Source organism: Ciconia boyciana, chromosome 1, assembly GCF_034638445.1.
Source record: "Ciconia boyciana chromosome 1, ASM3463844v1, whole genome shotgun sequence".
Lineage (NCBI taxonomy): Eukaryota > Metazoa > Chordata > Aves > Ciconiiformes > Ciconiidae > Ciconia > Ciconia boyciana.
Window position 1 is genome coordinate 99,099,627 of NC_132934.1, and position 27,548 is coordinate 99,127,174.

At 42.4% G+C, this 27,548-nt stretch overlaps 1 protein-coding gene across 1 annotated transcript; it reads left to right on the forward strand.

The window, feature by feature from the left end:
• The first annotated feature begins 43 nt into the window (after positions 1-43).
• TAGLN3 (transgelin 3) lies at positions 44-21,162 on the forward strand. Its single transcript, XM_072884934.1, has 7 exons — positions 44-2,870; positions 4,052-4,145; positions 5,265-5,324; positions 10,011-10,192; positions 11,051-11,225; positions 16,341-16,443; positions 20,641-21,162. The coding sequence occupies exons 1-7, from the start codon at positions 2,868-2,870 to the stop codon at positions 20,780-20,782; spliced, it is 759 nt and encodes a 252-aa protein (XP_072741035.1). The 5' UTR covers positions 44-2,867; the 3' UTR covers positions 20,783-21,162.
• Positions 21,163-27,548: the final 6,386 nt, after the last annotated feature.

The window sequence follows — 27,548 nt, forward strand, 5'->3', positions numbered from 1 at the left end:
TAAGAACACAGGGCTTCAAAGTGCAGATTGAGCTCTCTTATCTATGCTTATCAGTAGGGTTTATGTCCTCTGCTCCAGGCTGTCTTTTTGTAATAGTTAATTTGGGGGTCTACTGTTAAGGGCACAATATATAATCTTGGTGTAAACTGAAACTGTATCAATACAGTGATTCTTTTATAGTAACCTCTTTAAAGTGGAGAGTACAGGGCCATAGAGCATCACTGCTTCTTTTCTATGACTTGAGAACTGTAGTTTATTAGGAATAGTGTCTTCCAGAGTTAGGAATTTGAGGTATACGATTGGAGGACTGAAAACTTGTAACTGAAACTTGATAGTTGGATAATTCTTGTAACGTAAATCCTTAGAATTTACTAGTAAATGGATTTAATTGCAAATGTGACTATTACCTCTTTTTTGTCCAAAAATATGGTGCCATTCATACACTTGAGAGAGAGAGGAACTTAACTTAGGTGAGAGGCTGGAATTAGTTCAGGCTGGCCTTAATGTGAAACTTCAGTCAAAAGTATATAGTTGTTTCTTGCTTTACTATTTTAAGTAGTAAATGGCATCGCTATTGCTACCTTAAAAGACTAAAGCTCCTGGGGGTAAGGTACTTCTAGAGGGTTTGTTGTTTTCAGCGTTATCATTGTTGGTAGAAGTACATTGTCAGTAGAAGTACATTGTATAGAGCTTTGCTGAGATAGTGGGTTTTAATTAAAAAAAAAAAAAAAACTAAAAAACCCAAAACCAATAACAAAACAAAAAACCCCTAAATTTCAGATGAGTTCCTCTGAAGTACAGTTTTATTTAGACTTCAATACTGCAAAAAACAAGAAGCTGTGATGTAAAAAAAATTGAATTCTGGTATAAGAGTAAAAAAGATGGCTCTAGTTTAGATGCAAACCTTCTAATTCAAGTGTAGTAATTTCCTAATTCAACTAATCTAGCTCAGAATACTTGTTTGAGGAATTACAACATTCCATGAAATCTTGTTTCCAAGGTATTTCTGTTTCTGAATGGAGCAGACTTTTTTCTGTCTGTATGAATATGCAGTTCACTACTTTTTGAAGCTTTAAAACCTCTTGAATAGGTATTTTATTTTTCAGAAAAATTAATTCAGATAATTTATGCTCAACCACTTCCATTCCTGAAGGTTGAGCTGTGTTCATGTTTATGTACTGTTAAACAGTTGTCCTCTTTATATGTATTAATGTGACTTGCATATAATAAAACCTGAAAAATAGATTTTGTGAGTTTTAAAGACACAGTCAAATCAAAATTAAGTTACTTCAAAACTTTCTGCTCTTAGCTTACCTATGACAATTTTTTTAATCCACTTTTGTCACATCTCTTTAGATTGCTTTGTCTCAATGGAAGAAAAAGTTGAAAAAAGTAGACTGCAGTAATTCCAAAGTACTTAATTTTAATTAAGGCCCAAAGTTACCAGTTGTGATACATGTGAACAAAATTAGATCTATTACAGTTATTTCAGTAACTGAAAAGTTTTGAGCTATTTTTTTAAATTGGGAGTTATACCTATAAACATTCAATTGAACTGTAGTTCTTCAGACAAGGAAAAGTCTTTATATGTCTGCGTAAACTGTAGCTGTGTATTCCTCTTGAAAGAATTGCATTGTATTCATTTAGAGCTTCACTTTAGCTTTTATTAAATAATTCGTATTTCATGGGAAAGGTCTTTTTGTTACAATGCCTTAAAGCAAGATAGCTGAAAACAAATGTGAAGGGGAGCAGTAGTGTTGAGTAGTTTTCAGGTTGGTTGGTTGGTTTGGTGGTGTTTTTTGTTGTTTTTTTTCCTCATTATTCTGCTGTATTATATTTTTTTCCCCCATTATTCTGCTTCTCCACCCATTAGGTGGGAGAAGGCAGCATAACTGGGTTGACACAATTGTTGAGGATGCAAAACTGCGGCATTGGTTGCTCAAATCACAGCATTACTGAAACTTAATCCTGGGGGGGGGGGGGGTGCCACTTCTTTTGTAGTTCTTTTTGTTTTCCTTCTCTGCTTGCTAAATGGAGATTAGTGGTAGCATTTACATTACAGGTACACCCAAAATTTGCTACATACAGAGTAAATGCGATGGCAGAGATGATACTTTCTTTACAGAGACAGTATTCCAGATAGTATTTTGAGATTCAGTGAATGCTAGTGCCCTTCTCTCTGTGTTCACTTACCATTCACTAAATTCAGTCTATATTCCTTAAATATGAAGAAGTGCCTGTGAAGTAGACCTTATACAGACATTTTCCTCTGATTTTGCCACAGTAGTTCCATTGGTATTTCTCTTTGCAAGCATAGCATTTTCCTTGTGTTCGTGCTGGAAATTACAATCATTTTGATTACTGTCAACTTGGCATGTTCAAATGCCTGAAAGAAGGGATAGATGATAACCAGGGAGATTTACATCCTACCCGTGACTAGCTCTTGACCTATCAGGAAGTTTTGACAATCCTGAATAATGTAATATTCACTGTAATGACACTGCTGTCACAGTACAAGGAAGCTCTGGACACTAACGGAGCAACTCAGCTGCTTGTGTTGTTGATTTTGATCAAACAATACTAGTTGAATAACTACCTTGAGGTATTTGTCTTGTATGTAATGCTTAAACTCACAACATTAACTCCTGCTGAGGAGTTACAGTCATTCAAGTTTCATGAGTCAATAACTAAAAGCTTTTATAGCTAGGCAGGAAGCTCGATTAGCATATAATACCAGTGAAGAAGGTAATAGTTTTCATTAAAAAGAATGTCCTTACCAACATTTTCATTTCAGATCTGTTGCAAAATCAAGCTGCTTGAGACTTGACTTGAGAAACAAACTATTCTGCCTTCTAAAAAGGAAGAAAATGGTGAGGCATGCTTTCCCATGTTTGGGATTAAACTCTGCAATAGACCACTATGTGTTGAAAGAGTCTCTAAAGCTTATTCAAATTGCTTCCTAATAAACAAGTGCTCTTATTGTGTGTATATTGAGGTGTAATAATGCAGTTTTATATACATGTATTTTTATCTTGTCAAGTACTCGTTCTGTCTCTTCTGTTGTTTGGCTTTGTATTACACACTTCAGTTGGTTTTTGGGGTTTATTTGGCTGCGGTTTGGGGTTTTTTTTTTGGAGTGAAATGGTATTGTTTCATGTAGTTTCAGTTTAGCTAACTTATTTTCTCTTGCATCAACACTAAATGCAAACAAAGCAGCGTTCACAAAAAACCCTAGTGGGATAGGCCTTAGAAGAACTGCCTCCTGCTGTTTCATTTTTATGTTAATTTTGATTACGTGCTCTCTTGGACACACTGTTATTCAATGGGACTAAGAGATTTATGGTGCCATACTTTACATATCAAATTAAAACGTGCTTAGAGAGAAACTTTCAACCAGCTATGCGTCTGCAGCTGCTCAAATGTTTTCAATGCTCTGGTTGTACTGCAATACAGAGTTACGACATTTTCTGAACCAGTGCCTTGGTCAGAGTCATTACACTAGGTCTGTGCTTGTCATTTCTCCTTGGCCCCTATCCCGCCCGGGGCAGGTGGGGGGGGTGGGAGTACGGATGGGATGGACACCAACAAGTGGGAGGGAAAATCATGTACTGGGGGGATAATGAGATTTGAACTTCCTTGTTTTTTAAGTTACTCAATTGTGCTATTACAGAGAGGCCTACGTTACCCTTTCAGATTTTTTTTTTTAAGGTGCTAAAAAGTTATGTTAAAGATAAAGGCTTCCCTGGAAATAAGAGTTATGTGTTTCACCTGTCTCTAAGATCAGTGATCTCTGCTTTGAGCTGATGTACAAATTCAGTCAGATGTGTGAGAATGCAGAATTTCACTAAAGCTTAGTGAAAATTTGACAACTGTGTAAGGAACGCATACAGAAATATAAAAAATCAGTGCACGCTCTTGCTCTTCCGCCCTTGTTCTCAAGCCCAGCAGGGATGGGAAAAGCAGAGGGAACTTGGCTATTCTGTTTAATCACAGGCAGCTTGCTGCATACATGGTTTTAATGCCACTGTGCATGTTGCTTTTCTCCTGGCAGGTGTTTTCTAGGGGAAGAGATTATTGTAACGGTTGGGAAGAAGAGACAGAGATGAAGAACAAAAATACACTGCTCACAGATTTACTGCTCATAGGTCAGTTTTTATAGCTGAGATTTACTTTGTGACTGTAGGACCTCATCTCTCTTAGATATGTACTTGCCTAGAACAGAAAAATGTTAGTTACAGCCTTGGCCATGTTATGCATAAATCTAAATTACAGGACCTATTGCAGTCTAGTTGTAGACTTGACCTTGTATTTTTTTTTTCAAGTCCTGCATATGTATGTTATATGGTCCAATGCTTCTATTCCATTAAAGAGAAATGGGCGTCCTCCATATGATGCAGTAATTGTAGCTTGTGATCTGTTCATGGGTGAGGAATAGACATGTTCTCAGCCTGCTACTGTGTCTTGATTTGTGTTTGGCAAGGAGCTTTGACTAGCTCTGCATTTATATTTGGAAAGAAAAGCAAATGACACCTGCTAAAACTTCCAGTCACTTGGTTCTGAAACTAAAATACAAATTTAAAATGTTTTTAGGCTAGCACGTGAAAGGTTGTGTTCTTTTTGGGCCTTCTGAGCTGCACCATGTTGTCTGCTTGCCTCCCACATGGCAACATGAGAAGGTCACTGCTGCCTGTCAGGGTGGAAGCAGGTGCTCGTATCTGTGGCAAAGGTATGCTGAACAGTAGCACGCTTAAAGGTTGGAGTGGTGTAAATGGCCTGCCCAGACTTTGGTCCTGGAAAAGCAATCCCTGAAGGGCACAGGCTGCCTGGGATCAGGTCTGGGCCTTATGAGAATCCTCTCCTTTGCTTCTGTATTGAATATGGTTTGCTGGCAGAAAGTATGCCAGAGTGTGCTAGTACTTAGGACAGTAACTCTTGAAAAAGTCCCTGACAGCAAGGCTAAAGACCTAATCATAAGAAGCAGCATTTATTTAGTTAGGGGATTTGATCTTGTTTGTAATTCTTGCTGTCTGTTTTGACCTATGTTTCAGTGAAATAAAGATGTTACTTCTTTTCTGTTCTTCTGGTAAACGCATATCGCAATGTGTTATTTTTAAAGCAAGGTAGTTCTCAGAAGGTATTGTTTTTGTTGGGGACAGATAAAAAATTGGTATGATGAAATGTGTTAGTTTTCTTTCAAGGAGTCTGTCAATGCAGCACAAGACTTAAAAGATCCTGAGAATTAAAATGCACAATTTACCTCCAAGGTCATCTTGAATATCAGGAATGCTGGCAGCAATTATATCCACAGGAGTTGGTTTCCAGTGGTAAGTAGTAACTGTTTCTGCTGGCAAGCTGCCTGGAAGGTGGTCAATGACTTAGGAATCCCAGAAACACTTCTGGTCATGGCAGCCTTAGGAGGTGCCTTGTTCTGCAGACCGGAGTGTCAGTGTTCTGTCCCACAAATAGGAAGGTCCTTCCTTCCTCAATTACTTTGCTTTTAATCCCAAATTTGAGGTATTCAAACTACACACTTGCTTGGGGCTTAACATCTTCAGAGCTGGCAAAGAAACCCTTTTACAGGTGAAAGAGAAGATACTTGCTTAAGTTAGCACTTTTTGCCTTTGGGGCTCTCTAGATTTTTAGATCTGGAATTAATGGGGAAGTTAGAATTTTTAAAATTAATGTTGTCCCCCAGTTCCCGTATCTCTGCCAGCCAGTTTGCACAGTTAAAAAGATGGCAATATTCCAATAGGTTCTTTTTTCCCCTAGTCTGACTTGTTCTTTTCTGTAGAACATCTCCAGGTATCTTATGACAAAGCAAGGCCATGAATAAAACCAAGGGTCTTCAGAGCACTTACTGGCCTTGCAGCTCCCTGAAAAAGGCCCTGTACTTACTTGTATTGAACCTTAGCATCCTCTCTTGAAAATGTGACATCACATCATGGGCATATATGCAGAGTGCATCTTTCAGCAGCCCTTCAGAAGTTTCCTTGTGAAGAGAAGTGCTGTAAACTGTTTTACAGCTTTGGAAAATTTCCTGATTTTTTTTTTTTTTAAAAATTAGTTACGAAAGGTCCGTTATTGCACAGTGGCAGACCTGGGAAATAGAGCCTGGACTTCCCAGTTATTCTAATTGCTGGATAGCTTTGTGTGATGGGAATTGACCCATCATACTTTGAAAGATAGTGCTTTGGGATGGCTGAAATACCAGGCTCTTTCTAAGGAGTGAATTGCCAAACAGCAAACCTAGCAAAGGTTATGGGTTGCTCTGTAGCAGGGTAAGTTTTACTTTTTCCTCTGTGTTTCAGTTGGAAGACATTAAAGCTATCGAGTTACCCTGCATCTAAACATGTGTAGTGAGCTAATTAATGTTGGTTTTGTTGTTGTTGGCAGCATTTGTTTACTGATTAACAAAGATTTTTAAATTTATTAGGGTAATATTGTGATTATCTGAAAGCATAAGATGAGCCATAGTGCTTACAGGCATGAAGTCCTACTTCAGCTATTCAAGCTTCATCTCTATTTTTAGTTACAAGTTCCAATCTTGTGTTACCAAGGAAAATAAGAGGACAAAATCCATCGGAAGCAGTAGCTGAAGTCTTCTAATGGTAGCACCTTTGCTGCTGAAAACCTGTCCCTTTCTTCCACATCACATTTCTAGCCATCAGGCTTTAATATGCTTGTGCCCAACAGAAGGAACTCAGGTTCCTTCAGTTCTTCTTTGCTTTGTAGCCACACATGCTTGCCATTTCTTAATTTCTGGTTTTGGTGAGCTAAACATATAATCCTTCTGAAGTGATTACTGAAAGGCTCTAATTTTCAATCCTCTGGTTACTGGAGTGACTATTTGAATTTACTCCATTCTTTCACCACTTTTTCTGGAGAGTGATTGTCAGAACTGGACATGATATTCCCATTGCAGTTGCACCTCCCACGCTTTATTCAGCCAAGCCCTTCGGTCACAGTGTCTTACCCAGCGTCTGTGGCCACCTGCTTATCTTCCATCACCCTCTGCATTTTTTTTAACATCTGCTTTTTCATAGGACAGAGTGCTACATTCCGAAAAGCACTTTTCTGACGATGGCTAGACCTTGGCTGCAATGAGACACATTTTTGCCTGCTTCCAGGTAGACTGCTTTCAAGGAGTTTTCTTTGTCTTTGTTGTTTACTCATCACATCTTGCATGAGCTGGGATCTTCTTAGGAGTCTGGGCTTTTTTTGTGACTTCTAATAACATATTTAATAGTTCAGGCCTGGGAACACATTCTTGTACAAACTGAATAAAAATACACACAATCATTAATTATTTTTCAGTTACAGTCATATTATAGGACCTACTAGTTAGCCAGCTTTAATCTCTTTAATGTGTCATGTTGTTTTGGAATTGGTTTAGTTCCCTAATCAACGTGTCATGCAGTAGCCAACTCTAATGTATTACAGAGCTTTTAGTAAATTGCATCAACACTATCGCTTTCAAAAAAAACATTCATTCCATTGTTTTTCCCAGGATTGATGGCACAGAAGCAGGCTTATGATTTGAGTACTCGTACTTTGGAAATATTGGTGGGGGGCTGGCATTTTTCCAATCCTCTGCAGCTTTCCTGGTTTTCAAAGCCTTATTAAAAATTGATCTTGATGGACAAGCTTGCTTTTCAGCTTTCACAGTATGGAACAGTCCCTCGAGAACAGGTTGCATCGCCAACATCTGTGAAGGGGGAGGCCTCTGCCCTGCAGCTTAGGAGAGTTAAATTACCCATCCCTGCCCCCAAGTTAGGAGAGGGGGTCAGAGGCTGATGGAAAGGTAAGTGGCTTTAATGAAAATTCATTGCCAGTGAGCACTGAACACCCTGGTGTGACCAGAAACAGTCAAGCAACCTAGGTAGCTCCCTTCTAAACAGAAGAACGCAAAAAGATCTGAAAGTGCAAAATAAAGCTTCTTACTCTTTGTGGGACTGGCCCTTAACAGTTGCTTGAATGGGAAGGACATCAAATTCATGTGCTGCCTTTTACTGTTGCAGCTGCAGTTTACTCGTTCTCTGATCTCCAGGCTTGGTTTGCAGACTTGGTTCCTGCGCATTTGCTGTGCCTTCAACAGCATGTTCACTGGGATGGGAAGTGCTCAAGTGGTGGCCCTGTCACGTAGCATGCTCTGAGTTACGTAATCAAATATTTCGTAGGGTTTTAAAACTACCAGTGCAGAGAAGAGAAAGCACTAAATGAATGCCTGTGGAGGACAACAGTGAATTAGGTCATCTATTAAATTTTTCATCTCTTGAGTCTTCTCAAGCCCAGCAGCATCCAAAGCAGTATAAATCTGAGAATTCATGGTCTTAAAATGAGAAAGTAATGGATGAAGAGACCATTATGAGATAGATATACAAGGAGCTGTATTTCTTTCCCCCTCTTTTTTCTTCTTAAATGCAGCAGAAGGACTTTTGTTGGCAAAGCTGATTGTGAATCCACCTCAGGTTTATCAACCTCCTTTCATATCAAGCTGAACATGAATCATTTGCCAAAAGGGAACTATGTCGTAGCAGGGTGGATAGTACAGCATGGATGGAAGACATTTGGCAAAGTCTGGTGCAACTCGGAGAGGAGCAAAATGATTTTATTTAATAAAGGATAAATCTGTACAAATCAGACCAGAAGAAAAGTCTCTTGTCTTACCTTTCCCTCTTTCCCCTCCCACCACTGCAGTGGTGGTTTTAGCTCATGGGCATAGCTCCCTTGCTATTACTGGAGGTATGCTGACTCATACCAGCAGAAAAGACGATCCTTGTGCTTTATAGTAGGTTTACTAGTTTTCAGTGATTTCCCCTTTTTTTTTAGTCGTTCAAGTTGTTTTCTCAGGACACTGTTGCACTATTTGATAGCCTAATATATACTAATGATAGGGTGATAATAATATTCTACTACCTGCCTTCTCTTCCTTGACTTTTCATCCTATTGTCCCCTTGTTGAAACTTTTTATCAGCACTTGAACAGGGCAGAGGACAAATTCTTTTTCACACTCTAAGCCTGTTAGCATTGTGATGCAGAACAGGGAGAAAAAGGTTTTGCTTCTGCTTTGCGATTAAAAATAAACGAGATGCGTAGTAATTTCTGTTACCTTCGTTTAACAGTGAAGTCTGGTGAAGTCCCTCTGTTTATATTTCTAACTATCTGGCACTGGGATGCTTGGTGCAGTTTGGGTTGATGCAGACTAGGTGGAGTAAAACTGAGCCTGTAGGGTGAACAGCGCAAGGCTGAGGAAACATGCATGAAAACAGACTGCAGATGGGCGAGATAAACAGGATCCCCAGGCTGTGACCGAGTAGGCAGGCCTCTTTAATGGCTCTTAGCAACGCCCCTGCTTTGACCCTCCTCATATGTGAGGAAAATCAAATCAATACACTGTTCTTCAAACCACGATGCTGCAGCAGCAGCAGGGCATTGTGGCAGCCTTCGTCTCTTAAAGTCATCAACGCTTTTCAGTTTGCTGATCTCTGGATATCCATCCCCGCATCTCTGCGAAGAAGACCCTGACTGCATCTTTAATCGGATTGCTCGAGCTCCCATGTACAGCCTTCTTATTAGCAAGTATTAGGTAGGCAATTTTAAAGTGCTTTTGGATTTGCAGGCAGCTTTAACATTGATCTGAGAACTCTGTTGTATTCTCTGTAAGCATAGCAGAAGCCTCTCTTTAAAACCTACTCTGTTTTAAATCTTGCTTTTCTTCTGGTTTTGTGGTTGGGCAGGGGGGATTTCTGGTCTTTCCTTCTTTTTTTTGAAAAAATGTTGTAGCCGATTTGTGCTTTTGGAAAAGGATATTCCCTCGTCGATCCCTCCCCTGTTCTGCAGAATAGCTGTAACTGGTGCCATACAGTTACTTTCAGTGTTGATGAACATCTGTTCAACTGTCTAACGTATAGGGCAGGCTGCTCAGTCTTTTATTCTTTAATTTTCCGGTGCATACTTCAAAGCTGCAGATCAGGACTCTACGCACTAAATACGTTCTGCTTTGGTTCCAGAGATGGCTAACAGAGGACCAAGCTATGGCTTAAGCCGAGAAGTTCAGGAAAAGATTGAACAGAAATATGATCCGGAATTAGAGTCTAGGCTGGTGAACTGGATTATTGTACAGTGTGGAGAACAGATAGAGCACCCTCCTCCTGGAAGACAACATTTTCAGACCTGGTTGATGGATGGAACGGTAAGTGTTTTGTCCAATTATATACTTGCATGGGTTTGTATGCACGGCGTACTTATTTGCTGTCTTCATCTAGCTAAATTGGTCAGAGCTCATGGCCAGTGCATAAATATATATCTTAGCATCTGATTTATTTCCTTTTGACCAGGAATCTTAATCTCAGAAGATAATTATTCTACTAGTGCACTGGGATTAGCACAGTACTTATGATTCTTATGAGTCATGCGTGTTATATATGAGTATGACTCATTCCTTCAGCACCTTTTCTAATACAGTTAAATGAGATCTGTTTTAAAATCAGATGTACACTTTTCTCTTTAAGAAATAATCAATGTTGACAGGGAGAGGTGAAGAGATATAGAAAATTTGAAGGAATGGATTATGTCATAACTGTTTTCTTCTTGGGAATAATTCTGTAGCTAAAACATTGTATTCCATTGGTTTATTGAACAACAGGCAGATGCTGCTGTTTGCAGTGGGCTGTAAGAATACGCTAATCATTGAATCTCTGCCAAAGTGACTTTAACAATATTTCAATTGACATTGCTTATTTTTTTGGCTCAGGCATGTGGTTTCTTCTCTGTCAGTTGTTACATAACCTTTACCAGTGATTGCTTTGTTGTTTCTAGCAGATTAGGATTTACATGGTCAGGCTATTGCCATCAGTTAATGAAAGCTTTAATGCGTCTCTAATATACTTTGATTATTATCAATTCACTTTTTTTTTTTTTAATTGAAGAAATTATGTCCCTGACAGAAACTGGCCAGGTCAAAAGCATTTTGCAGCATCATTTCATGTGCAGAAATTGCCTTCTAGTTTAGTGACTGCTTTCTAATTTTCTTTCTGTATTTATCTCTCAGCTGTTATGCAAGTTAATAAACAGTTTACATCCGAAGGGAAATGAGCCCATTGCAAAGATCTCTGAATCAAAAATGGCTTTCAAGCAGATGGAACAAATTTCTCAGTTCTTAAAAGCTGCTGAAATCTACGGAGTAAGAACAACAGATATTTTCCAGACAGTGGATTTATGGGAAGGTAAAAATAATAAACTGGAAGTCAGCATGCAGTCTTCATTTTACTTTGATGTGTTGTAATGGTGCATTTTGTCTAAGGCATATTCTCTAATGTAATTATCTTTTGTTTCTGTTTGCCCTACCTCATTACCATGTTCTTCCAGTGGTGCATTATCTCCTCTGAGGGATTTGTATTGCCCTGAGGGCATAACGGAGCCTTTCCAAGCTCATGTGTTATCCAAAAGCCCATCATTCTGATAGAGATTCACAGACCTAATAAAACAAATGTTTTCTATGCTAATTATTTCCAAGTAAATAGCTTCTAATAGCAACTATGGAAAACCTTTATTTTCTGCTGACAAAATTTTATTGTCGTTTTCAAATTATAAGCAAAGCTTAAATTAGAGCTATAAAATGCATTCCCAGGAGCATCTATGCCTCTGTGGAGCTTATGAGGGCTCATTTATGACTAGTGAGAAGCAAAACTCACTGCTAACACCATGTTAGCTGAACATCTCTCTCTAAGGATACAGTCTTTTTTTAGAGAGGTCACTATGGCAACAGCAAAAAAATTCAGAGTGCCCCTGTGGTTTTGCAGTAACCCAGGTGAAGGCTACCTCCATCCCATGCTGGAAGTGAAAACTGCGTGTTCTAGTTCCTGAAGAGCTGAGTCATTTGTGCATTTGCAGGGCTGGCTTTGCCCACTTCTGTGGTGATGCCTCTCTTCCTGGTGCTCGAACCAAATACACTGTATATCCTGCATCTCTCTGGACAAGGTGATGCAAAACCCTTTGTGTGAGGGCTCAAAACAAGGACAGCTGCAGGGTAGTGAAAGGGTCAAAAATCTGCCATGAGAATGAAACAGTGGAAAGAGGAAAGCAATCCATTGAGAAAGATGGTTTGTGTAGGAACACACATGAAGCAAAAAAAGTGGGGTCTATTTTCACAGGCTGTCAGGATATGTGGAAGAGATCACTCCTCTGAAGGACAGTTTGAGGAATGAAAGACTAGGAAGCTCTTTGTGGCTAGGTTAGAAGGGAAGGATATACTGACAGCTGGAGTTACTGGGATCTGTCATGTTCTCAGGGTGCCAGATTTGCTTGACAAATCCTACCTTTGGGCACAAGGGCAGGATTGTTTCTTCCAGTTCAGTCTTTAGTGTGTCATCCAATCTACCTTTAAATGTCTTAAATGAAGGGATTTTCACTTCCCTGGAGTAAGACCCTCCCCCTCCTCAGCCTAGCAGGCTGTTGAAAGAGAAGCTCCATCTATCTTGTAAGGGATGATAATAGCTCATTTCAGATGCTGTTCTTTGCAGTCTTTTGCATCTCATAATGGCTTCACACCATGCAAATGAAATTACGGTACATTGATCCTTCCGATGAAAAGGACTTGCTTTGAAGACAAAAAGCTCCTGATGATGGTGGCTCTCTCCTCATTTCTCTTCCTTTCACTCATCACCTTTTCTCAACAGATGTAAGGAAAAAAGCTAGTAACTTCCAGAGGACAGGAAGTCAAAACACAACTCACAACCTAGGAGGGAGACATACAAGACTTTTCTCCACTGTTATTTTAGGACTTCCCAAAACTAATCTGTGTCTCCTCGCTTTCTCACTCCCTTTTCATCCCTCCTGCTGCTCATTTTAGTGCTGAGATGAAACAGTATGTCTCTTCAGGAGTGAGTCACTGCAAGCTTTTTGTGTCTAACCGTAACTCTGACCTCTAGCATCTGTGCTGCTTCAGGGCTGAATCGTCTGAACCTGGATGCATTAGCTGGACAGAAAGGACAGACTCTCTTTCACTATTTCATAATTATAGCGCTCCTACACTTCAGGCCATAACCTCTTCAGAAAGAGAGGAGATGACAATGTATGTTTACAGGGAAAGAAAAGTATGTGTGACTGAAAAACAGCTTTTCTCTGGCACTAATTGTTTTCCCGAGAGCTTTTGCTTTGAAATTCTTAGTAATGATTAATGAAAATGTTTTAGGATGCAATCTGCTGTTGGCTGTTTCAAACTCACTCAGTCCATCTGGTGCATTTTTCTTCATCTCTGCGACTTCTTGGTCCAGAAGAAGTATGGCCTCTCTTTTGGTCCTTTCTTACATAAATGTACTGTGCTGAGCAGCTTTCCCAAATCCATGCCCAAGATATTACGTTCACTGTTTTTTACAGATACCTCCCCAGTATATTTTCCAGGCAGGCAAGAGGCAGCTGTACCTCTGGGTACTTGCTCAGCCTTTACAGAACAGCATTTCAGGAATACTATGCAGAGCAGTTCTCTGTCTTTGGGTCCGAACCTTCCCCTTTCTGGACCTGGAGAAGGCGGCCTTCCAGCCAGGTTACCCCCAAAGAGAAAGGCTTAGCATAAGAAGTGACCTCCTTGCACGGGCAGTGCCAAGTTCTTCTACGGGGCCGTGCTGTTGAAAGCACCCTGCAGAGGACACTGAAGATGCAGAAGAAATGCCATCGGCGTGGGTCCCTGCAGCATGATTCAGGGAGGCTGAGGCTGGGGGCCGGGCAGGCGGCCCACGTGGCTGTCAATGAGCAAGTGCTGGAGCTGAGGGAGGGCACTGACCGCAATTTTCTGCAATGCCAGAGTCAAGCCTGGCTTCAGAGAATGCGTATGATCTGTCAGGTGGCTTCTGTCAGGTGGCTGCAGTGTTAGGTGACTTTCTCAGTGGAGGTTTAAAATTTTTCACAGCCCTTTTTATACTGACCACCGAGCCCCTTGTGTCCTTTGGTGGAAGAGGGCAAATGTCACAACACCACATGGATTTGGGGGTCTTCCCTCGCCCGCAGCATCCTTCATATGCAGCAAGGAAGCTCTGCAAAGCAGGGCCCTGGCCATGGCTTTGTTTTGTCACGTGGCACTGGGCTCCCACTCAAGTCTGTTTTTCCCCTGCAGCGTCTCCCACTCACCTCTGACAAATAAAGCGGAGCTGAGTGCAGAGCGTGGGGGGCTGCCAGATGGCTCCGCGAGGCTGATAATCATATTTTGCTACCCGCCTTTTGTTTCTTTTGCTTTTTTTCTGCGCTTGCTGTCATTATTCAGCTCATTCACTTTTAAATCCTTCTTCACATCCCTCTTCATCCCAGTCCGTCACCGCGCTCCCTGTTATATGGGAGGCATCCCAAGGACGTTGTATGTGGCATCTGTTGCAGCATATGGTACATCTGCTGCTTCGGGGAGCTCTGAGTGTTCCTGCCTCGCGCTCCTCCACGTGCGCCTGTGTACGTGTGCGTGGGGGATGTCGGCTCTTCAGCTGCCCTCTCTGAAGCAAGGACCCCATCTGATGCAGTTTGCGTTAAAAAATACAGTAAAATGAGGATTCTGGATGGCTGACAATTTATTTTCTGAGCAAATGGTCCCCTGCAGATAGGATTGCTATAAACTTTAATAGCCTGCATGACAGCCACAGTTGGAAGCTGCTAGACGTTTTTAGCTTTAGGGTGTCTTCGTCACCTCAGCCAGTGCGTTACTCATTTAGGTTTGTATGAACCAGAGCCCTGAACTTCACCTACCTATAGGCAGGGCGATGCATAGCATAAACACAGAATGTGCAACGCTCGCTTCCCTCTACGCTCCAGCTGGTCTACAGTGATTTTCATTAATATTGGTCCATTGGAGGTATTTCTGAAATCTGTTATCATCATCATGTCTCTGGTATCTCATGTTTTTATGAATTACTTATTTTCCCGTGTGAAGAACTTACAGTCAAAACCAGATCTGTTAACTAGATAAATTATTTTAGGAAAGAGAAAGAACTGGAACAGAAAGAAAGGGAGCGGAGTCATAGAAACACTTATGGAAGGCTTTCAGAAGAAGGGAGAGGCAAAAGGCACCTCACACAATTGGAAATACATGCTGCAACTCATTTTTGATAGAAAGTTTTCCAAAAGTTACCATGTCTGGATTAGGTAATGAGTTAGAGTCTGACTCTGATATTTTATGTTCCCTGCTCATTTTATACCAAGTGACAAAGTGCAGAGGAAGAACTAAGAAAAAAGGAGTAATCTTAATTTTTAAAAAAATTCAGTGTCTTTTTTTTTTTTAATTCACTGGAGGAATCAACACAAGATGTTGACCAAAAAGGAAAATATATTTATTATCCTAATTTTGGAAGGAGAGACAGGAGGAGGGGATACCATTTTTAAAATGTAAACCTCTATTGAAAATGAGCCTTATATTTCAAAGGTGTAAGGTACCCTCTTGGAAACCTGGTGAATTTTCAGCTAGGTGGAAGGTGTGCCTCTAGGCAAGTGATAGGCAAGTTCATCCCTCCCAATACAGATGGGATAAATTATCCCCTGAGAAGCTTTTCTCTCACTGTTGTTTATGGAGGGAACCTAAAGAACTAGTGATGACCAGATATGTAACTTTTACTTGGCTAAAGATGAGATAAGCCCTGACTTTTTGAAATGAGGAATGAACTGAGATAACATAGGGAGGGAGAAAGTGGAAGAAGGGTGGACTGGATGGCAGGAACTGAAGGTACGGAACTGCAGAGCATCGATTTTTGGCAGCCTGAGAAAGGAAGCCTGTAGGAAGGATCTGGGAGGTGATTTGATGAGTAAATTGGGAAGGACTGATGGGAGTTATCCGCACAGGACCTCTCCAGGACTGCCGTGAGCTCTGTTAGCACAGGGACTGTCTGGAATTGGCAGGGGTTAAAGGGTGGGATCAGTCTTGCCAGTTTACAGGTGAAGAAACTGAGACACAGCACATTTATTTATCACATTGTTCTCCTTCAGACACGTTTTACTGAGTATATTACTGTTCTTCGTACACCAAACTGATCTCTTCTTAAGAGATAATTTTCCCAAAAGGACTATCCAGAAGGACTTAAAATAGTATGGGGGAAGGCATTCAAATAGCCAGAGGACTGGAAACCTGGAAATGTCTGAATTGTTAAGTTTCACTTTAATGCTGTCCCTTTGATGACTTTTAATAAGCTCTTGCGTGCCAGTACCTCCATTTCAGCAACTGTAAAGTAGCGTTTGTAATGCTATTAATGCACTTTTTTCAGGGGAGCTGAGGGAATTAGTTAATACAGTGGATAAAAGTGTTTATCAGTGTGCGAAGCTCTTTGTTGTGCAAGGATTTCTTATATTAATTTCACTGTCTGGCTTTCTAGGGAAGGACATGGCAGCAGTGCAGAGAACCTTAATGGCTCTAGGCAGTTTGGCAGTCACCAAGGATGACGGCTGCTACAAAGGGGATCCATCCTGGTTTCACAGGTAAAGTCCCAAGCACAGCTGCCAAGAGCTGTCTTCCCCAGGAAGCTGGTAATATCGTCTGCCTTTAGTCTTTATTGGGAAGGGAAGGGAAGAATCTTTCCAAAGTTTCCTTGTAACAGAGAGATTTTCTCTCCGGAGTCTAGAGGAGGGAAGCAAATACCCAACCAGACAGCAACATTTTCTACCCTTCACTGGTTCCCAGCTTTATCAGCATCACTGCTAGGCCCACGTCTTACCATACCTTGTCAGCCTAAAGTTACACCAGGGCTGCTGAGGAGGAGCCCTGTGGGTGCTGTGTAGCACAGCCACACTGCTGCCTTTTCTTATGTAGCCCCCCGCCACCACACCTTACATGTCCCTCCTTCCCCAGAGCTGGGAAAGCACTACTGGGACTGGACAAAGGAGCACATCACCCATGGCTCCAGCTCTGGTTTCCTCCTGGAGGCACCCCTTTTGAATGAGGCTGTTATAGGCTGTGTTGTGTGAACGTGTGTGTGTGCACGCGTGGGGACCCTACTGGATGGCTGGCTTTTGGTTGCACACACAGGGAGGAATGCAGCATCCTGCTCCAGGCACCTTCGTCGCATATCCATCTTGCTGTGTGAGGGGCCCACACTGATCACTGAAGAAGAGACTTAATTTTCTTGTCCACTGACATTATCCCTGAGTCTTACTCCCTAGAAGAGCAATGATACTTAGGAAATTCAGCCACCAGTTTTGATGACATTCATCTATTTAGCAGCTTCAGCTAATCCTCTATATCCATTTATGAAGAAAAGGGAACGAAAATGGCAGCAGCCATGCAGATATGTGTGTCCTAAGAGTAGCTGGCAGGAAAAGTGTACTTCTGCCTCACGTCAGATAGCAGACAGAAAGACTAATGAAGACAAGGCTGTCATGGATATCTGCAAACCCCCATATAGTGACCCCTTTACAGAGCAAAGAGCAGGCATGAAGCCTCTTTCCATTTTTCATCAAACCAAAAATGATTTCATTTCCTAGTCACCTTTTTTCTTGGGGAGTACCACTTATCTGTGAAGAATTCTCTGTCGTGGCAAAGCTGTTTGTTTGCTCTAAAACTCCGTTTGTTTTGGCTAGGGAGGCTGAGAAGCAGGGACAGGAAGAAAAGGAAATCCTCCCACGGTTAGCCCTCCTGCCCCACAGGCATATTATTGACATGAGATTCTGCCATCCAAGAGTATTTCTTACGCCAAAATGTCTGAGGCATGTTAGCAAAAAGAGTGCTGGCTGCTTGTCTTTGGTTTCCTTGAATTTTCTGATGTCTAGGTGAGGCTCAGCAAAAGTAAAGCAAACTTCACTGGGTTTGTCTTAAACCTTGAGCTGGTTTAACTGAGGCTAAGGGAGACTTGAATTTTAGGTGAATAAGTGCAAACTCCTATGCATTATTTATATGAAATTATAATTTCATACAGTGCACAAATAGATTTGTATTTATGGAATATAATTGGATTTAAGATTGGGTTCAAATCCAGTTATATAAACCAGACATGAAATCACTATGACCCAGACAGGCTTATTTTTTATGTTACTAAAACAAAGTCCTACACGGAAAAATTAATTTTCATCTGGACTCTTAATTGTGGGCGGGAACAGTTTTCATTGGCATAAATGAAGATGTGATCACCTCCCTTCTCCCCTAGCTGTCTGACCTGCCCGTACTGCTTAGATAGCCAATCCATATCTATTGCAGCCCCTGAAATACCATTTTATAGCCACTGCCTTAAGGAAAACCGGTGTTATTTCTATAAGGAAATAACATATTGCAGAGCAGGAGCTGTTTTCTGAGTAGCTTACCCATCCCTTCAGGCAGATCAAGCCCCCTCACTGCCACCCAGTGTTAGTCATGAGTCGGGGCTTTCAGGCTGGTTCTTAATCGTCTTAAGTTAAATTGAAAGAAGTCAAGATTAAATGGAATAAGGGTATCCATGCAGGGATCCACAGTGATTAAGATACCCCCACACTTGAGCCAAAGCGTTTAACTTTCCATTGCCGGTGTCTCACACACCCAGTCCCACCAGGCGTGATTCCCCCTTCCATGTGTGCCCTAGCAAGGTTCATGGATCCATGGCTGTTTGTTGTCTTGCGGTTTAGCAACCACAAGCACTGGTGCAAAGTCGGCACAACAAGTTAGCAGATCCGGTGGGCTGGGTGTGCAGTAGGGGTGATGCCAGACAGGCCAAACAGAACTTGACGTAGTGTGAGACACTGAGGGGAATAGACTTGCCCTCCCCTCTTTTTCTACAGTCTCAGTTAAGGCCATTTCCACCAACCTAAAAGCAAAACGTAAGTACATGTTGTTATCTGTAAGACCATCATATGCTAAATGTGGTGCTTAGGATGGTAAAAACAACACTATATGATCCAAACTGTGTAGGTAATTAAGTTTTATTAGCATATCCAGGCTCCCCTTTAGTTTCTCTTTTTATTTCTTCTTTGCAGTTCTCATTTTTTTCCCCGTTCAGAGTTACTTTTCAACTTTCTGTGGAATTACTCCACAACACAGCTGAAAATTCTAGGAGGAAAGAGAAAAAAATAATAGAATGTGTTCCTGGGATTTTAATTAAAATAAAGGCAGACACAGTGAACCTGAGATTCAATTAGGTAATAGGAGTAGTTCTAAAAACATCCTCTCGTGGAGATCCTGGCAGTAGTTCGGTGGCTGTGTAAGTATTCTGGAAAAGAAATTAAGCAGCAGTGAGAGGGGTTGCTTTCTGAGGCGCCCGCAGTTCTGCGTGTCTCCCTCCAAAGCGGCATGCTTTCTGGCAAGAGCTGGGGGGTCTGAGAGCCTGTGATGGGCTTCTATAAGCCCTCTTACTAGTCTATACGTTAACACTGGAGACCCATTCTGAAAAATGACAGGTCAGTACTGGTTCCTGTGGGTCTTTCTCACCTTTCTGCTTTGCTGGGCTTTCATGCCGACCTGGGTTCTTCACCCGCAATGTCCTGAACACCCTGAGCCTAGCAAAGAGTTTAAGTGCTTTTTTGGACTTGAGCCAGGGTGCTCAGCACAGTACAGGATCAGACCCTCACAGAGAGGATCGTGTTGATGGTTTTCAATCACAGCAGGCACCTAATCTAGCATTCACATCTAGTGGTGGGGTGGGGAGAAAAGGGGAATTGTAACGCGATGCCATATTGCAGAGTAACCTGATCCCAGGACAAACAGACACAGCAGGGAGAGGGATTGTACCTGGGTGGGAGCAGAGGCTGGTTGATTGAAAGCCTCACTCAGTCTGGGGCTCTGCCGATGCATACGGCTCATTGGGTACCAACAGACTGATCCTTATCCCTTGTAAATTACTTGTTTTCCCCACCTTGTATAAAGGAAAGATTAATCCAAGATGAACGGTTTCTCGCAAGGCAGCCGTACAAACTTTTGTGCTGCTTCTTAACTGCCACTTTTGCCCTCAGTCCTGTTTTCAGGGAGAAGAGTCTCCTTTTAAACTCCAACAAAGGTTCATTGATCCAAAGGGCTTTTGAGACCAGGGACACCGAAAAAAAGTGGTCAGGATGTTTTGACAGAAGATAAAGGACTGTCATACAGTTAAGACACAGGTGCAGAGGGCAAAGTCTATTGCTTAGAGGAGAGAGATCTGGAAATGGCAACAGAGCAATTGTTCTGTCCTGCGGGCAACCATCATCCGCTCTGCGAAGATGAGAAGGTCACTTCTCTGCCCCATTGTTTCTGTGGGCACATTCAGCTCTTATTTACTGCACTGAGTTAAATTATACCAATTTGTACTGTTGCTCTAGATGGGTATCAACTTGCATTAGAGCTCAGGTAAGTGTCTCGTTGATCAGATCCCATGGACTACAGCTTTTAAGAGCTGTAGAGTTTAACACAAATTAATCCTACCATGAGTGTTATATACAGCACTACATAAATATTTTACCTGACATAGCTGCTGGGGACGTCCCTTGGGGTTCTTGAATAAGTGCTACAGTGAAAGTCTGAAGTGTTGTAGGTTTGACTAGAGCATTATTTCTAACTGCAGGAAAGCAATTAGCCCAGCCAGCATTGTCCAGCCCACGGGATGGTGCAAATTAAATATTGCATTACGGGGGGAGCATCTGTTAACGTGAGCCAATTTCAGATTGCTTTTCATGATCCTCTTTCTGGGCATACGCAGAATGACGGTATGTCTGTATGTTGCTTTTTTGTGTGTATCTGGACAGGAAAGCACAGCAGAATCGACGAGGATTTTCAGAAGAGCAGCTTCGTCAGGGACAGAACGTAATAGGCCTTCAGATGGGCAGCAACAAAGGAGCATCACAGTCGGGTATGACAGGCTATGGGATGCCAAGGCAGATTATCTAAAAGCATCTCTGTCTGTAGAGAAAACACTCCTTCTGCAGCATGGTCTGTTAAAAAAAAAAAAAAAAAGGAAAAAAAAAAAGCGCTCATTAGTTCCCTTTCTGCCTCGTTTTTAATAGTTAGCGCTCTCTGAGATTTGGGGTATTTTTGGTTTGGTTTGTTTTATTTGCAGCTGCAAGAGTTCATCTAGGCACTTGGGTTTTTGTGGTGGTGTGTGTCAGTTCACAGCACGTGCGCACTGCTGCCTCCTACTTTTCACTTCTGAACTATGCAAAGACAATTATTCTGTATTAATTTATTTGCAAAGTGTTATCTCCCATATTTGTCTCACACTGCACTTGTATTTCAACCAGTAACCTCGTTCTTCAATTCAGTGATGATATTGTTTGACCTAAGAATAAAGACAAATTAAAGTCACCTCTTAGACTCATTATTTAAAGGCGGTAAAAGCAATTAAAACCAACAAACATATGGTACAGTGTTGAGGAGTTAAATGTTTTGAAGGTTGTTCTGTCTCATCTCTAACCCAGAGCCCTCTCTGAGTGAATCCTTGCTATAGTGTTTACAGTCTGTGTTACTTGTTCAATTTAGTGTTTGTCTAAAGGCACACCCAAATATTTTCCTAAAACGAAGAAAAGATATATTAGCCGTTGAGTCTGATTCATGTAGTCCCACCCAATTTAGCTCAGATTTCCCTTGACCTAGTGTGCTGGGTTGACTGCAGCTGGCAAACTTGTGGATCGAGATAAAAACAGTTTAACAGGGAAAGCAAAAGCTGTGCGTGAAAACAAAGCAAAATAAGGACTTAATTCACTACTTCTCATTGGCAGGCAGACATTTAGCCACTTCCTGGAAAGCACGGCCTCAGCATGCATGATGGTTACTTGTTACCACAGGCATCCCCGCTTCCTCTCCTTTTCCCTAAGCTTTTGTTGCTGACCACTGCACCGTATGTATGGGATGTCCCTTTGGTCAGCTGGGGCCAGCTGTCCCAGCTGTGTCCCCTCCCAGCTTCTTGCCCACCCCCAGCTGTGGGGACAGAATGAGAAAGGGACAAGACCTTGACACGGTGCAGGCACTGTTTAGCTATACTGGTGTGTTACCAACACTGCTTTAGTCACAAACCCAAAGCACAGCACCCTACAGGCTGCTGGGGAGAAGGTTAACTCCATCCCAGCCAGACTCAGTACACCCAGCAGCAGGTGAGTCTCCAAACTCAGGGAATTCATCACCATGAAAGGGCAATCTGTCAGACAGAGGTGAGAACAGGCTTTACCTTCTGACAGCTGATCCTATATCAAACAAAACGCAAAACAAGGGGTGTTTTAAATGCAAAGGAAGAAACAGAAGAAAAGTGCCAGAATGCTTCTTACCTGAAAAACACCCACAGTTCAAATTCAAATAATCTGTTATGCTCACGTGATGGGCTAAAATGAGGCTGGTAGTTCGTTTTGGGACAGTTTGCTGGAGAGTCAATGGAAGAACTTGCTGACATAGTCATCTGGCCACAGAAGCTTACCAGAGCAGGTTGACCTGCTAGTCAGCGCATGTTGCCTTGGGGCTGTATGGCACACACACTTGGGAAATGCACACTATTTTCTCTGCAGGGTTTTCTTGCTGTTAACTATCTCTGCTGGCTTCACTTGCAAAGCCCAATACTTCTTCCCCACAGGCGAATGGGAAGAGAAACATGATAATTGAACTCTGTGGGCTTTTTTTTTAAATTTATGACAGACTTCCAAGAAGGCCTACAAATGTAATATCTGGGCAGGTAACAAATGAAGGGTAGTCTGTTCTGACAGCTATCCCAGTGCCTGCATACATAGGTAGGGGTGACTTCTGTCTGGGTTTGAACCTAGTGACACATAGTGGCAGCTAGTTGTCCACTAGGTAGCCCTGGAGCCAGTGACACACAGATTGATGTGGCTTCAGAAGTTTCTACCACTGAGTAGACTGAAGGGATGAAGCCCCCAGCTCAGATGAAGCGCTATCCTCCCTGTCAGCAGAAGGATGGGAATAACACCTCCCCGCTTCAGTCAAGCTTTGCTGAAGCACCGCGGAGCACAGCAAAGGAGGAGTGACGTAAAGGTCACGTTACATGGTTGGGACTGAGGGGATCTATAGCAGCTGCCACTGAAAAGGTCCTGCCCCCACTTGTACCTCCTCTTATACCTGCCAGGGCATCTTGGCTCCTCCACTGTGCTCTTGTCAAGCACTTTTTTGTGTTTAGTACCTGTTTAGGGCTATTTTTCTGTTATTTAGGTGAATTGCTCAGCAGATGGTGCATCTGGCGTAGGAGCTCACCTTTCAGCTGTGGTGCGGTGTTAGCTCAGTGCAAAGTGTAACACGTGACTTTCGCCTAGATATTACATTATGTGTAACGTGAAGAGAATAGCAGTTTTTCTTACTAAAAGCAAATAAGCTCATTAAGAAAACTTGGGCTGATAGCAAGACAAATGACTGCCACCAGAAATTTCACCTTTGTGAATGTGAAGAGCAACCACCTTCCCCTAATAGAAACTAGAAAGTCACAGCCCCAGCAGACAAAACGCCTGAATGAGAGGAGCTGGAAGAATTGCCTTGCAGGTAAGAGGTCTGAGAGGTCACACCCTGACCCCGCTGCCCCACACCACCTGCATGGGGGGCACAGCCTGCGGGAGCCAGACCTCAGCTTGGTGACCTGGGTCTCCTCCCTCCATTTGGCTGCAGAATTGCCATTCTATATGTCTGGAAACACCATTTTTAAGTGCCATGTACCAGTTGCATTCCCAAGGTATGTTACTGATTTTCTGTATCCCTGATGCCACGCTTGTCTGTCAAATTTTCTCCCTGACCTTACAGCCAGCAGAGGGGACCTGGGCAAATTCAGGTCCCAGCCATTAGCACAGCTGACTCAGAAGAGCAGGCCGACCTACTGGTTGGAGCAGTGGTTCATCTAGCCTGGTGCTCTGCCTCTGGCAGCAGCAAAAGAAGAGGCTACTTAGAGAGAGCACTTCAGCCCAGCTGCTTTCTGCAGTCCCTGCCCTTCCTTCTCCATCAGCATCTGCGATTGTTGCAGTAGGGTACATCCCAGCAGAAGAAAGACCATGCCCCAATTAAATGTTCTTTCATCAAAGCTACATTCCCTAATTAAATATGCTTTCTTTAGGTTTGGCATTCTAATAGCCTCATTGCAGTTATAGAAAACATTGTGTGCTTGCACAGCAAAAAAAACCCACCCCTGGTGACTTTAACAAACCATATTAGCAACAACAGCTAAGTGCTCCAGGAAAGAAAATCTATACCCTGTGGCTGCAGGTGCAGGACCTGGTTAGTGTGGGAACAACAGCAAAAAAAGACTGATTCCCTGGGACCTTATTTTTGGTACCACCTCCCCAGGCTCACAACACATTCTTTCATTACCTTAAACCATCAAATTAATCTAGCTGTTAATATCTCCCAGTAGATCCTGCAAAGTATACTTTATTCTGTGGGTTAACCTTATTCTTCCATATTCCCATATGATGGATATAGAAATATTAATGTTATTATTGATTAAATATTAACACACTCTGGCCTACTAATGTTCTCCTATTAAAGCATCCTTACTACTAAGTATACAAACATCTTAAGCTAAGAAGTAGATTAATATAGTACAAGGCTAGTTTAGTAACCAAGTTCACAGGAAACATCGCTTTTCTTACATTAACAATAAACTATTGTAAGTTTGCTTCTACTGCATCAAAAACACTTACGCAGGTCTCCCAGAAGCCTAATTAATTTCTATGACAACCTTCTGCATCGTTACTACTAAAAGCCTTGATATACATTAGAACAGAGACATACAGGAGCTTTGAACACTACTGAAGGGAATGCCGTAAGTGGGTGCTTGCAGGGGGTGTCCTAGCTATTGAGCTCTCTAATGCTTAGGGGAGGGTTCCCTCCGCAGATGATGAACAACATCTCACTTAAGGCTGTGGACTCAGTTTGACATCGAGTATAAGCTCAGGTAAGACCCCTCACACACTGCCTAGAACCCTTCTTGAAGCCTGGCTGTAACTTGGTCCACTATCCCAGCTTAAAACCAAAATAAAATATTTTTGTGAGAAAGTGCTTTAAATATCCTCCCTCCCCAAGAGCTGTACCAGAGAAAGCCCCATCATAGCAGGCGGGACCAGAAACACCTTAAACGTTGTCGCCCTTGTGCTTCACTTTGCCATACCTGTAAAATGCAAATGACATTTATCTGCCTCTATGAAGGTTTTGTGACCATGACCTTGTTATTGCTTAGTAACTTCTTTTCAACATTAAGGTGATATCTAATGGCCTTCTGAAAAGATGCTGTATAGGTGTGTGAGTGAGGAAGAACCACGTACATGAGCATGGAAGCCAAGTTTATTCCCACTTACAAGGAGAGCAGAAAGAAAATGCAATGAGCAGAAAGTCAATATTAAGTTCATCCAGTTCAATTAAGCTGGAGCTTGAGGACTATTAGGCTAACATAACACGGCGTCCTTTAAATAAAAACTGAGGGTGAACGGCATGAAGAGGCTTTGCTCTTCAGCAAATTTGTCCGTAGCATCACTCTGCAACATGCCTCTGCTGAACAGCATCCCTGCGCTCAGCAGGGGTGCGGGGAGAAGGCGCTGCTGGCAGCGGCGGGCGCCAGCCAACCCTTCCCTTCTGCCTGGGAGCTGCCAGCGTGGGCTGCTCGCACTCCAGCCACAGCACGTTCAGGCCAGGCTGACTTGTTTTACTAACTGCTTAGGCCAAACCAGAGCCACCAGGGAGGAAGGGTGAGGACTCAGGACATCGGGACAAGGTGAGGATTACGGACAGAGTTTCATTTCTCTGTCCGTAATCGATTGCGTTTGGCTCTGGCTGCATTGTTTGGCTTTGCTGTTTCTCTGGTATGAAAGCAGGGCTAATACTCACTTAATAGTGATGGCTTAAACAGCTCGGGCATTAATAGGATCAGTGGTAAGGTAATGTCTCCTAACTAGAAATAAGCTTTAAATATGTTGAGAAGGGAAGGGAGCACCTTTAGATGAAAGAAACTCAGCCATTGACTCTAAGCCCCTTCTGTGACTGCCATGGTAGTCCCTGAGCCAGGGAGTGAGGAGCCACCAAGGCTGCAGATGAGCATGTGTACACAGACCCCCCCTCCAGCTATTTTGTCTTCTATAAACTTAAAAAGAAACATAAAAGCTGATTTTGTAATGCATGCATAAACTACTAAGGCAAACAATCTGCAACACCCTAAATTTAAGGCGATCCCCAAATAGATGGGGAAAGGAACAGACGGTTTTGTCAGCATGTGTTTTGCACACAGTATGCTCTTGACTGGAAATACGTGTTTTCCCTCTCTGTGGGGCTTGATGTCCTGCAGAAAAGGCAAGTGACATGGGCACGAAGATAGCACAAGCAACTGCTATGAAAACATGCGCAGGCAGCCACCTGTCCCCACCCTAACAAACAGATTTACCTATTTAAACTTCACTGAGGTTGTTCTTCCCACCTGAATCTCCAAAATAAACCCACCACAGTTCTGTGACTAAGCTCAAGCAATAGAAAACCATGAGGTAAAATGGGAGGAGGGGGGTGAAAAAAAGATATTAACTACTACTATGGGGGAAAATCACAGCCTTGGCTGGAAGGAAATTTTTCTGCTCTCATCTTGCAGTGTTCATGTGACAGCAGAGTACACGATGCTGTGACATTCAAGTAAAGTTATAATGCCATTTCTCAGATGCAGAAATACATTTATCTGTAGTCCTATTGGATTTATAGAGGAAATTAGAGAGGTGACCTTCCTCCCTAATGAAATTTCTGTTAAATGGCTCGCTTTGGTAGAAATGTTACTCTGTTATTGGGCAGGAGTAAATCCTATGCTCTAGTGAGTCAGTGCTCTGCAGCCCACGTGGCAAGTTTAATGCTTATGTCAAGGTTCAGAAGAAGTGATGTCCAGAAATGCAGGAGCAGGCTCTGCTCTGGTCTGAGGATCTGCAGGGCGAGGGGAGAGGCAGCACTAGAGGGGAGGAGCAGGCACCCCCAGGCACGTGGCTTGCGGGGCCTCAAAGCAGCACAACATGTCTGAGAGACCGATGGCTGCCGGATATTTCCAAACTGGATTTTAAGAAAGGGTGTGCATTGTCATCTTGTCAATAAAGATGTGAGGTGGATGAAAGCTTTTGTGTTTGCACAAAAATCAGCTAAATGCTCCGTTTCTCTCATTTCTTGTTAAGGTACAGAAAAAGAGAAGGAAAAAATGAGCAGGGATTGTTTTTAGGAGCAGGTTTTGCATTAGTGTCATTATGAGTCAACACTTCATTCTAAGTTTCTTTGTATTAGCTCCCACACATAATGTAGATGGAAGGGTAGCTCTGCTGCTTCCAGCTCCTTCCAACATGCAACCCAAGAGATGTTGTTTTGACCAGGTTCTTAAAGATGCTGGAGCACCTCTCCCCATGGATGTGCCCCAGAGCTGCTGAGCACCTGACCTGGTCTCTGGGGCTTTGGCCCTGGGCAAAAGGGGGACAAAACCACTTCCCCATCTTGCAGGAAAACAGTCACATAAATGCAGGTCTGGCTTTAAAGTGCTTGGATACCATGGCAACATTGGTTTTCCAAGTGAATAGAAAAAGCTTTCAATGCAAGGAGGAAAAAGCAATACTTCAGGTACAGTCTGGAAGGCTTAAGTGGGATATCAAGGGAGTCTGTGCATCTGCCAGGAGTGATCACCATCTCCTGGTATCCTCTGAAGAGACCTTTTCCCCTGATCTGCCACGAC